The 12,477-nt window shown below is 39.2% G+C and overlaps 1 protein-coding gene across 2 annotated transcripts in view; it reads left to right on the forward strand.

Annotated features, from left to right (window-relative positions):
• The first annotated feature begins 2,315 nt into the window (after positions 1 to 2,315).
• The window catches only part of EEF1AKMT2 (EEF1A lysine methyltransferase 2), a 72,944-nt gene continuing 62,782 nt past the window's right edge, over positions 2,316 to 12,477 (forward strand). Inside the window, exons 1-3 of one of the 2 annotated variants that reach the window (XM_045568016.1) lie at positions 2,316 to 2,527; positions 3,773 to 3,838; positions 4,366 to 4,480. In XM_045568016.1, the coding sequence (XP_045423972.1) occupies positions 2,418 to 2,527; positions 3,773 to 3,838; positions 4,366 to 4,480 (291 nt within the window). In that variant the 5' untranslated portion in view covers positions 2,316 to 2,417. The remainder of the gene's footprint in view (positions 2,528 to 3,772; positions 3,839 to 4,365; positions 4,481 to 12,477) is intronic. The other variant, XM_045568017.1, reaches the window with a different exon arrangement.

Consider the following 12,477-nt stretch of genomic DNA (forward strand, 5'->3'; position numbering starts at 1 on the left):
CTGTTCTAAGCCCTTTTACATGTACAGTGTATTAACTTATCTAATCTTCCTAGTAACTCTCTAAAGTAGACTCATTTTAAATTGCATTTTCGAGTTGAAGAAGTCGAGCTAACATTTATTGAGCATTTATGATGTGCCATATAGGCAGGGTTTTACAGGAATGACCTTGTTTAATTTCTACAGGTTCCTTATGTGACAGGTACTATTATTATCCTTCTAAGGATGTTTTAAGGATGGGCAAACTGGGCCCCAAGAAGTTAAGGAACTTACTTATGCTCAGACATAGTGAGGCGAGGGCTCAAAACCTGGCAGTTCAACTCCAGAGCCAGGTGCCTAGCTCCCTTTTTAAAAGGCTCACTTAGCAGGAGGTGGTGGGAAAACAAGAAGGGACTTTCAAGGAGGATGTGCTCAGCGATGTTGATAGCTGCAGGGTGTAGGAAGGTAAAAGCCTAGAACTTGACCCTTGATAGCTGCAGGGTGTAGGAAGGTAAAAGCCTAGAGCTTGACCCTTGGGTTTGCTAATCGGGAAGTGTTTGAGAACTATTGGAAGCACAGTTTCAGAGGAGCTGTAAGTGAGTAACGTGCCAGGCTGCAGGGATCAGAAGAGTGAGAAGGAGATAGGAAACCTGGTGCTCACAATCTCCTTCCTGCCTCATGTAATGAGCACTCAGTGAGTGGGAGGGACTGTGTTCCCTGGCACTTTCCTGCTTCTCCCTGGTTTTGGGCAATTCTGCTCAGAGCTTCCCCACTCCCTACCAAGAATCTCATCACCCTGGGTGATCAGAGGTGGTGCCCCACACAGCCCTCAGGACTAAACAGCCAGAGTAATCCTGCCTGGAGCCAGAGAAGGAACTCTGTATAAACCCTGGGTTTTTCCAGGGCTCCATACCAACGACTGTTTATAGCTTTCATCACACACAGCAAAAACATCTTAAGTGTTGGCAACACACCAGGTTGAAGACAGGCTTATCTTTCATGGGTGCTTCTTAATTAGAACCTAAAACTTTTTAAGATCCACTCGGTCACACTCAAGCTTGCTTTCTCTAGCATCTAGAGTCTAGAAAAGATCAAAACAACCACTGGCCCAGGGCTGCACTAATTGGCCATGACATCCGGTGGTTTTATTGCTCTGTAATAAGGTTACTTACGCTCTTTCTTGAGTTCTTTAATCACTATGCACATGGATTCCCATCTGCCTTTTACCTTATCCTGTCACTAGTGGTTGCCTGAAGATCTTACATGGATTCCCATCTGCCTTTTATTTTATCCTCTCACTAGTGGTTGCCTGAAGATCTTGGAACACCATGTATAGGAAGAGATGTGCATTTGGTGCCAAGCAGAATTTCTGTGAGTTGGAAATGCAACAGTTGATGCCCTTTACCTCTGGGGACTTGCATTATAATTGGGTTTCTGCTTGCTCAGTCAACAGAAACGTGGCCTAGGAAACATTCCTTTTAGTTGGAAGGCAGTCTTGCTAGGGGCCTTTGTGGTCCTTATCTAGGATATTGGACCACCAGTATTTCATTGCTACTACAGAAAATACCCAGATCTTTGGCCATAAGATCTTTTGCATTATCCTGTAGAACTACCAAAGGCAGGGAGACCAATACAGGCAGATGCAATCTCAGGTTCTTGGGTTGGCAGCGATCTTGTAGAACAAGTCACTATCTGTTTTGAGCGTGGTACAGCAAGGAAGCCGAAGCACACAGAGACGGAGACAAGGCCAGGTGCCTGGTTCGAGGCAGAGCTGAGACTTATCCAAGCATCTTGACCCTCACTTTAGTACTCTTTCTTCCACCACACACAGATCCCGGTGGTTGGCGTACTGTGGGGAGTCGTAGGGCATTCCTTTCCCTAGGCATAAATTCCCACGTCCACTGATGACATCAAGTCAGAAAAGGCCAGAATGCTATTTTCAAGTCAGAGGACCAGCCAACGATGAAACTGGCCTCCTTGCCGGGAAGCCCAATAATGCGATGGTCTGTCCACACTCCCCAGCGCTGCCCAGCGTGGAGAGAGGAGGCGATTTGTGCGTTTGGGTCGGGCGGTGCCGGCTTCAGGCCTCCACAGTGGCTTCCCCACCGCCAGCCCATTTCCAACACGCAGTACCTGGAGTGGTCCCTTACAAACAGCAGTCCCCAAATACAGTAGCACTCGGACCTCGACCGAGGGGGTACATCTATCGCGGGCTGGAGCGCGCAGTGGGGGAGGCGAGGCTTTGCCCGGTCCGCGTCTATGCGGGGCACCCCGACGAGCGCAGGAACCGCGGCTCTTCAGCCCCTCGGCCCGCCCTGCGCGGGGCCCGGAGCAGTAGAGAAGGCGGCCTCCCGCCACCTAGAGGCGCCAGCCGGCACGTCCGCTCTGCCCGCGCCACGTCTCTATGGCGGCCCCAACGGCCGTCCAGGACGCGGGGCGAGATGAGCGCGGGCGCAGACGGCAGCGGTGGCGCTGCGGTGGCGGTGGGGTCTGCTGAGGGCGGTCCCTTGGAGGATGGTTTTGTCCCGTCCGCGCTGGGGACCCGCGAGCAGTGAGTGTGGCGTAGGGCAGGGGAGGGTGAGCGGCGCTGCCCTGCCTGAACCCCGGGAAGGGGATGACGGGGTGGGGACCCGGGGACTCCGGGGGAGGGGAGATCCTTGGGGGCATGACGGGATGAAGCCTGAAGGGCCGCTTCGGGGGGAGTTAGAGGGGATTTGAAAGGATGGAATCCCCAGTGGCCACCCTGGGGCGGTTACCCGATGTTTCAGGGGATTGGAGCCTAAGGGGCCAGGGGCTGCGGGATGGATGGGCTTTGAAGCTCTTGCGGAGGCCTTTTAGGGGTCTTGAACCTGAGGGACTGGAAGGGAGAGTGGGCGGGGCAGACGAATAGGGCTGGTGGGCCAGGGCAAGAGATGGGGGTGGGGGGCGGGCGAGAAATGCCGCCTGAGAGCTGAAAAGGCTAAGGGTACGAGGGTAGGGATGGGGAGCTGGAAGGGGTGGGATGGAGGATGATTGGAAGAGGGAGCGAGGACATAGTGGGGCATTTTGGGGTAAGAGAAAGCGATCTGACCTAAAACATGCTCAGTAGTTGTTTAATGAATTGATAGATGGATGAATGAATGACTGTGGGGAACGGTTAGGATGAGAGATTACTTGGAGGGGTGAGGGCGAGCAGGGATTCTGGACAGGGTGTAGAAGAGAGGGCAAATGATAGCGGGGGAAACTGTGCTTAAAAGGACTAGGAGAAAATCTAGCTGGAGGCCTAGAAAACAGTAAAAGGCAGAGACAAATAGCACAGGAAAGAAACGGGCTTGAGACTTAAATCTTAAACTTAACCTTTAAGCAGATCTTATCTTTGGTGAGTTCCATCGTGAGCAACCACTGTACAGGTCTCAGATGTGTGTGCACATTTGAGATCAAATGTGCAGTAATAACTCTATGCATGTCTCATAAAGTTTTGGACTTAGGTCTGGGACACAGAGATCCTTGGACAAACGGCTCTTTGTATTTTTTAGGCTGAAGCTTATGTAGCATTTGTTACGGGTCAGGTTTTGTTCTAAGTGCTTTAGATGTACAGTATAAACTTATTCTGCTTGCCCACGTCTTTCATTCTTTTAAGCCAAGGATGTTGAAAGATCGAGCTATGTGCACTTGTTGATAACACTAATAATGTTTTAAACTTCTGTCTTAAATAGCTGTGTAATGTATGCATTACATTATATGTATTGAAATATACATTTAATTCATAATACAGTTTAATTCAAGAATCTCACTTCGCATTTCATTGTTTACACAGTTGGGATGCTGTCTATGAGAGAGAACTGCAAACTTTTCAAGAATATGGAGATACAGGAGAAATCTGGTGAGTTAGAGGAAAAATCAAATTATTATCCAGAAGATTGTATGCCTGTGTGTGTGTTAAGTATATACATATACACACACACACATATACAATTTTTTAAGTGATTATACCCAAAGAAAGACAGCCTAAAAATCTTGGGAACCCTGGATTGAGTCTGGCTTTAGGAGGTAGATTTAAAGTATCTTTCTTTGAATAACTCAGATTTAAATTTCATGAGAATATTAGGAAAGCACTCTTATCCTGTAGTTGTCCATTTTCAATAAGCAATAAAATTTTGAGCCTCTAACATGTTTAAATATTAATGCTGATGTGTAGAGAAACATTAGTAAGTAACATACCGACTTTGTCTATTCTCTGTATTCCTGGAGGTATTTTCTCCTGAATAACAGTAGAAACAAAGCTTAAGTAGTCACAGACATTCTTACTCTTAAACAAGACTTTGAGCATATGGTATAAACAGCTTAAATGGAATATAGTTGTGAGTTTTGCTTTGTAATCCTCTGTCATTTGATTAACCTCTCTAACAGGTTTGGAGAAGAGAGTATGAATCGACTAATAAGGTGGATGCAGAAACACAAGATTCCATTGGATGCTTCAGTGCTTGATATTGGAACTGGAAATGGTGTTTTCCTGGTTGAACTTGTTGGTACTTTTAGTATTTGTTTGTTAGAAACAAAGTTTAAAATGAAATTGCGGATATTAACCATCTAAATATAAAATAGTAAAGCAGTCATACTTGGAGAAGTCAGATGGTACAGAAGGGAGGGTGCATAGATTGTAAGAACACTAAATGAGAAGCCAAGGGATTGAATCCTAGTTTTGGCCCTTCAGGTTATAGCTTTGACTTTGAACAAGCCACTTAATTTTTCTTGGCTTCAGTGCTTTCCTAAGGATTTTGACTAAGAAATCTCTATTGGTTTCTTCTAGCTTAAAACTCTGGAAATCTGTACGTATAAAAGGAACCTTTCGCAATTTCAGTAGGACATATATACCTTATCTTGGGTGAGCATATGGTTTAAAAAGAGCATTTGTCCATGGAATTAACTTTTGATACAGGTTCCACTACTAGCTACAGCATCATTGTTGTGTGCCTGTAGTGTACTCATTGCTATGGTATATGCTGTGGAGGAAGTATAAGATTTAGTCTTCATCCTAGGTAGTTTTACAGTCTAATTAGTAAGGAAATATATGTAAGAGTGAAATTTGTTGAGTGACTTCCACATGCCAAGTCTCATGTTAGGCATTGGCAACATGAAAATTTAGACCTTGTGCTTGAATTATTTACAGGACAATAGAGTATGGATAGACAGTTATGCTATAGCTTGATGCATGTGATAATACATTGACTGAATATAGAAAGGGGAGTGATAAACTTTTGGATAGAAGGATACAGAAGGATCCTGGCGGGGTTAGTATCCAAGTTGGGTGGAAATTTCAGGGGCAGTGTGTGGTGACCAGGTAGAGTGTAAAGAGGGAGAGAATTTCAACCAGTGGAAACAATATCTAAAGGCAGAAAGGTTGAAGCAGAGTATCATGTCCTGGAATATGAAGTATATGTGGGGGATGGACAGAGATGAGGATTAAGTTAAAGGTAGGAGCCATATCATATTTGGCCATGCTTAAGAGCTTAGATTTTGTTTTGTTTTTAGATTATTGTGCGCCATTACAGTGTTTTAAGCAGTGGAATGTGATTAGAAAAATTTGTAATAAATGCTTTTGAAACATTGAGGTATAACATATGTACATTAAAGTGCACAAATCAGAAGTATACAGCTCAATGAATTATCATGATGTGAGTACACCCACATAACACTCACCCTGGTCAAGATGTAGAGTATTACAGAACTCTAGAAACTCCATTTGAACCCCCTACCAATCTTTATTTCCTCCTTCTCGTGTAAAAGTAACTACTATCCACTAGCCATGAAGCAAGATGAGTTTTAACATCATAGATTAATTTGTCTGTTTTTAAATGTATAAATGGAACTATTTAGTTTGTGTTATTTCTGGTGTCTTTCAACATTCTGTGAGAATTACTCAAGTTGTTGAAGCAGTAGGTTATTCATGTATATTGCTGTATGGGGTTCCTTTGTACAGTTATACCACAGTTTTGTTTATTCATTCTGTTGTTTATCTGTAGATTCTTTGGGTTTTAATAGTTTACTTTTAGAGGCTAATGATTTTTTGGCACTAATAGTTTGCCTATAGATTCTTTTTTTTTTTTTTTTTGAGGTAGGGTCTTGCTCTGTCACCCAGGCTAGAGTGCAGTGGTGTCATCATAGCTCACTGCAACCTCAAACTCCTGGGGTCAAGCGATCCTCCTGACTTAGCCTCTTGAGTAGCTAGAACAACAAGCATGTGCCCCTAATATTTCTATTTTTTGTAGAAATGGGGTCTCACTATGTTGCTCAGGCTAAGTTTTGCTTGTTTTTCACTTAATATAAATGGTATCATGGAGTCATTGGGTACACACTTAGTTTTTTGATTCAGCTTCTTTTGCTGAACGTGGATTTGTGAGGTTTACCTATATTCATTCATGTCGTATATTGTATTAGATTGCTTTGTTTCATAGTGGTATAGTATTTCATTATATGAATCTACCACAGTTGTTTGCCTATTCATTCATTCCTTCATTCATTCTGCTGTTGATGGACATTTGGGCTGTTTCCAGTACTGGGTTATTAGGAATACTGCCAGTTTCCTAAAATGATCCCAACAGTTTAGACTCCCATTGGCAGTGTGTAAGAATTCCAGTTGTTCCACATTCTTGCCAACACTTGGTCTTGTTAGTGTATACAATTTCAGCAATTCTGATAGGTGTGTAGTGGTATCTCATGGTTTTATTTTCATGTTCCTGATGATTATTGATGTTGAGCATATTTTCATATGCTTTTTGGGTATTTGGCTATTCTTTTTTGTAAAATGCCTGTTCAAGTTTTTTGCCCATTTAAAACTTGGTTTGCCTGTCTTTTTCTTATTGATTTGTAGGAGGTCTTTATATATTCTGGATACATGACCTTTGTATTGCAAATGTCTTCATACTATCTGTGGCTTGCCCTTTGACTTTTACAATAGAAACTTTTAAAGAATAGAAGTTCTTCAATTTTAATGTTTGGGTCTGTTTCTGGATTCTATTCCTTTAGGTCTTTATCTTTGTGCCAATACCATACTTTGCTAATTACTTCCACTTTATAAGTCTTCATACTTCCATTAGTGTAAGTTCTCCAACTTTGATCTCTTTCTCAGTGTTGTCTCTGCTCTTGGTGATTAGCTCTTTATTTAAATTATCATTTTCCAGATTAAAAAAACAATTGGGATTTTGATTGGGATGCATTGAATCTATAGATCAATTTGGGAAGGATTTATATCTTTATGGTATTGAGTCTCTGAATCTGTAAATATGATGTATTTCTCCACTTATTTAGGTCTTTATTTTCTATCAGTAATATTTTGTAGTCTTCTCTTTAGCCATCTTACATATCTTTTGTTAGAATTATTCCTAGATGTTTGTTTTTTTGGTTGCAATTGTTATCATGCTTTTTAAAATTTCATTTTCTTTTTTTTTTTTTGAGAAAGAGTCTCACTTTGTTGCCCAGGTTAGAGTGAGTGCCGTGGTGTCACCCTTGCTCACAGCAACCTCAAACTCCTGGGCTTAAGCGATCCTACTGCCTCAGCCTCCCAAGTAGCTGGGACTACAGGCATGTGCCACCATGCCCGGGTAACTTTTTTTTCTATATATATTTTAGTTGGCCAGATAATTTCTTTCTGTGTTTAGTAGAGACGGGGTCTCGCTCTTGCTGGTCTCGAACTCCTGACCTTGAGCGATGTACCCACCTCGGCCTCCCAGAGTGCTAGGATTACAGGCATGAGCCACTGCACCCGGCCTAAAATTTCATTTTCTGATAGTTTATTGCTAGTATATAGAAATATAATATATTTTTATGTTGATCTTATATCTATTAAGTCACATATTCTAATTGTTTATTTATAGGTTCTTTTGGACTTTCTGTATATACAGCAATGTTGTGTGCAAATAATAGTTTATTCTATTCTAATCATTATCTTATTTATTAAAATGCTGTGTACTCTCTAGTACAATATTGAATAGAAATTGTGAAGGCAGATAGCATTGTAACATAGCGTATTATAAGGGGAAACCTAATATTTCACCAGTGATGTTAGTTGTAGATTTTTATAGTCTTTATTGGATTGAGGAAGTTTTCTTCTATTCCTAATTTGTTAAGAGTTTTTGATCATGAAAAAATGTTGAATTCAGTCATTTGCTTTCTTCACTATCTATTGAGATGACCAGATGATTTTTCTTGATTCTATTGAAGTTCAATTTTTTTTTTAAGGGAGGGTCCTCAATTTTTTTAAATTGACATTTTACAGAGAATTTTAGTGATTGATTGATAAATGTTCAAACAGACTTCCATTCCGAGAGTAAACCAATTTTGATTGTGGGTTTTTTTTTATATCATGTTGGATTTGGTGAGATATATCTATATTTTTTTTTTTTTTTTTTTTTTGAGACAGTCTCACTCTGTTCCCTGAGCTAGAGTGCCATGGCATCAGCCTAGCTCACAGCAACCTCAAACTCCTAGGTTCAAGCAATCCTTCTGCCACAGGCTCCCAAGTAGCTGGGACTACAGGCACGCACCACCATGATGCCTGGTTAATTTTTTCTATATATTTTTAGTTGTCCAGCTAATTTCTTTCTATTTTTAGTTGGGGCGGAGTCTCGCTCTTACGCAGGCTGGTCTCGAACTCCTGAGCTCAAACGATCCACCCGCCTCAGCCTCCCAGAGTGCTAGGATTACAGGCGTGAGCCACCTCGCCTGGCCTGATTTGTTTAGGATTTAGTATAGCTTTATGAGAGACATTGGCCAGTAATTTTTGTTACTTGTAATTTTCTTGTAAGGTTTTTCCATCAAGGTTATGCTGACCTCATAAAACAAGATGGGAAGTGTCTTTTTATTCTTGAGGAGAATTTCTGTAAGATTGGCTTTGTTTCTTAAATGTTTGGAAGAATTCAAAGTGACATCCTCTGGATGTGGAGTGTTCTTTGTAAGGTTTAAATTATGAATTCAACTTTCATAGATTTAAGACTATTCAGATTCTATTTCTTTTTGAGTCAGTTTTGTGTTTTTCAAGAAATTTATCTGTTTTATCTAAATTTTCAAATTTAATTGCTATGAAGTTCATAATTTTCTGTTAAACTTTCAAAAATTAATGTATAGTAAAATACTTTTTTTTAAACATACAATTCTATGAATTTTAACTCATGTAGAGACTCATGCAATCACCACCACGGTCAGGGTACAGAATAGTTCCATCCAGAAAACTCTCTCATGCCATCTCATGCCACACCATTTACTCTGGCAGCCACTGATCTGTTCCCCATCACTAGTTTTGTGGTTTGGAGAATGTCCTATACAATGGAATCATGTAGTATATAACTATTTTATTTTATTTTATTTTATGCCAGTCAAATTTAGCAGTGGGGGGTTGTATACCAACTTTAGTGACACTAATATTAATAAGTTCTGATAACCCACTACTATTGGACCAGCCAGTATATAACCTTTTTAAATTGCCTTCTTTCACTTAGCATAATGCTTTTGAGGTTCATCCACATTTTTGTATGTATCAGTAGTCAATACTTTTTATTGCTGAAAAGTATTCTGTTGTATGGACATTTCAGTTTGTTCATCCATTTCCTTGTTGGAGGATATTTGGATTGCTGCCGAGTTTGGCAATTATGAATAAAGCTATTATAAACATTTGTATACAGGTTTTTATATTAACATTAGTTTGCTTTCTCTAGTATAATATATGTTTAACTTTATTGGAAAATGCCCAACCATTTTTCTGAGTGGTTGTGCCGTTTTGTATTCCTGTTTTTTATGTACATGAGCAATGTGTGATAGTTCCAGTTGTCTGGGTCCTTGCTGGCTCTTGGAACTGTTAGTATTTTTTATTTTAACCATTCTCATGTGTATATAGTGACATCTCATCATGGTTTTAATTCGTATTTCTGTTATGGCGAGTGATGCTGAACATGGTTTCATGTGCTTATTTTCCATCTGTATATCCTCCGTTGAAATTTCTATTCATGTCTTTTGCCTATATTTAAATTGGTTGGTTATTTTCTTACTGTTGAATTTTGGGACTTCTTTATATATTCTGGATACAAGTCCTTTCTCTGATATGTGATTGTAAGTGTTTTCTCCTAGTCTGTAGCTTTTTTTTTTCACTTTCCCAGGATTTTTCTTAGAACAAAAGTTCATAATTTTGATGAAGTCCAATTTATTGAGTTTGTCTTTTATGTATTGTGCTTTTGGTGTCATGTCTAATAATTCATTGCTTTTCCCTTCTAATAATTCATTTCCTTTTCCCTTCTCTTTTCCTCTAAACATTTTGTAATTTTATAATATAAATTTAGATTTATGATCCTTTTTGAATTAATTTTTATACAAAATATAAGGTTTAGTTGAGATTTTTTTTTATAAGTAAATGTCTGCTTGTTCCAATACTATTTGTTGAGAAGACTGTCCTTTCTTTGTTGAATTGCCTTTTCACCTTTGTCAAAAATCAATTGGCTATATTTGTGTGGATCTAATTCTAGACTCTGCATTCGGTTTCATTAATATATGCATCTGTCCCTTTGACAACACTGCATTTGATTAATGTAGCTTTTTTTTAGTAAATCTTAGAGTTAGGTAGTGTGATTCTTCCACCTTTATTTTTTTCAATGTTTTTTGTCTATTATTTCTTTACTTACTAAATAAATTTTAGAATCGGTTTGTCTATGTCTACATAAGCATCTATGCTAAGAATTTGATTGGGATTGAGCTAAATCTCTAACTAGAAGAGAATTAACATCTCTATTTATCTTTTTTTTTTTTTCCGAGATGGAGTCTTTTTCTGTGGCCCTGGCTAGAGTGCAGTGGTACCTATTCCAATCTCAGGGAGAAAATCTTCAATTTGTCACCATTAAGTGAAATGTTAACCTGTAAGAATTTTCTTAGATGCCTGTTATCAGGTTGAAGAAATCCCTTTGTTTCTAGAATGGATGTTGAATTTTGTAAAAAAAAAAAAAGTTTTTTTGGCATCAGTGGATGTGATCATGAGGTCTTTCTTTCTCTCTTTCTTAGTTTTCCCAAGTTCATCTTAACCTAAAGAGGCTATTCTTCTTTATACTGTTAATATGGTAGAGTATATTGATTTATTTTCAAATACTAAACCAGCATTACATTCCTGGGATAAACCCCATTTGGTGATAGTGTCTTATTCTCTTTCTGTATTGCTGGATTCAATTTGTTGATATTTTATTGAGAATTTTTACACGTGTATTCACGAAGGATATTAGTCTGTAGTTTCCCCGTTTTGTACTGTCTTTATTTGATTTTGGTCTCAGACAATGCTGGCCTCCCATAATGATTTGGGGAGAGTTCCCTCTCTTTTTTTGTATTTTATTTTTTTCCTGCCTTTTATTTTTTGAGGAGATTGTATAAAATTGGTGTTATTTCTTCTCATTTGTTTGGTAGAATTCTCAGTGAAACCATTTATGCTGGAGATTCCTTAATCTGAAGTTTTAAAGTATGAATTCAGTTTCTTTAATAGTTATAGCACTGTTTAGGTTATCTATTTCATTTGAGTGAGTTTTTGCATAGTTGGTGCATTTGAGGAATTAGTCCATTTTGAATTTATGTGCATAGAGTTCTGCACAGTATTTTCTTAACTATCTTTTAATGTTTGTGGGGTGTGTTAGTGTAATAATCTTGTCTTTCATTCCTAATATTAGTATATTTGTATCTTTTTGTTTCTTTGACAGTGATGCTAGAGATTTGTTAGTATTTTATTATCTTTTCTAAGTTCCAGCTTTTATTTCTGTTGACTTTTTCTGTTATTTTTTAGAGACAGGGTCTTGCTCTGTTGACCAGGCTGTAGTACGGTGCCACAATCATAGCTCACTGCAGCTTCAAACTCCTGGCCTCAAGCAATCCTCCTGCCTCAACCTCCCAAGTAGCTGGGACTACAGGGACATGCTATCACACCTGGCTGATTTTTGTATTTTTTTGTAGAGACTGGGTCTTGCTATGTTGCCCAGGGTGGTCTTGAACTCCTGGGCTCTAGCAATTTTACTGCCTCAGCCTCCCAAAGTGCTGAGATGACAGGTGTGAGCTACCACTCCCAGCCTATTTTTCCTTTCATTTCTGTCAGGTTTTGCTACATGTATTTTGAAGCTCTGTTAGGAGCATACATATTTAGGGGGTGTGTGTACACGTGTTGATAATTGAACCTTTTATTATTGTGTAATGTTCCTCTTTAACTTTGGTGGTCTTTGTCTTGGATTTTACTTTCATGTTAATAATAAGGCCACTTCAGCTTTTTTTCTTAAATTGCAATATGATTCATGTACCCTAAAATTTACCCTTTTAAAGTGTATAAATCAGTATTTTTTAGTATATTCATGAAGTTATGTATCCATTAGCATTTGCTACCCATGCTCCCTTCCCTTTAGTCCCAGGCAACCACTAATCTATTTTCTGTCTCTGTGCATTTGTATATTCTGGACATTTTAAAAAAATGAAATCATACAATATGTGGCCTTTTGTGTCTGGCTTCTTTCACTT

The sequence above is a fragment of the Lemur catta genome, chromosome 14 (genome assembly GCF_020740605.2).
Source record: "Lemur catta isolate mLemCat1 chromosome 14, mLemCat1.pri, whole genome shotgun sequence".
Taxonomy (NCBI): domain Eukaryota; kingdom Metazoa; phylum Chordata; class Mammalia; order Primates; family Lemuridae; genus Lemur; species Lemur catta.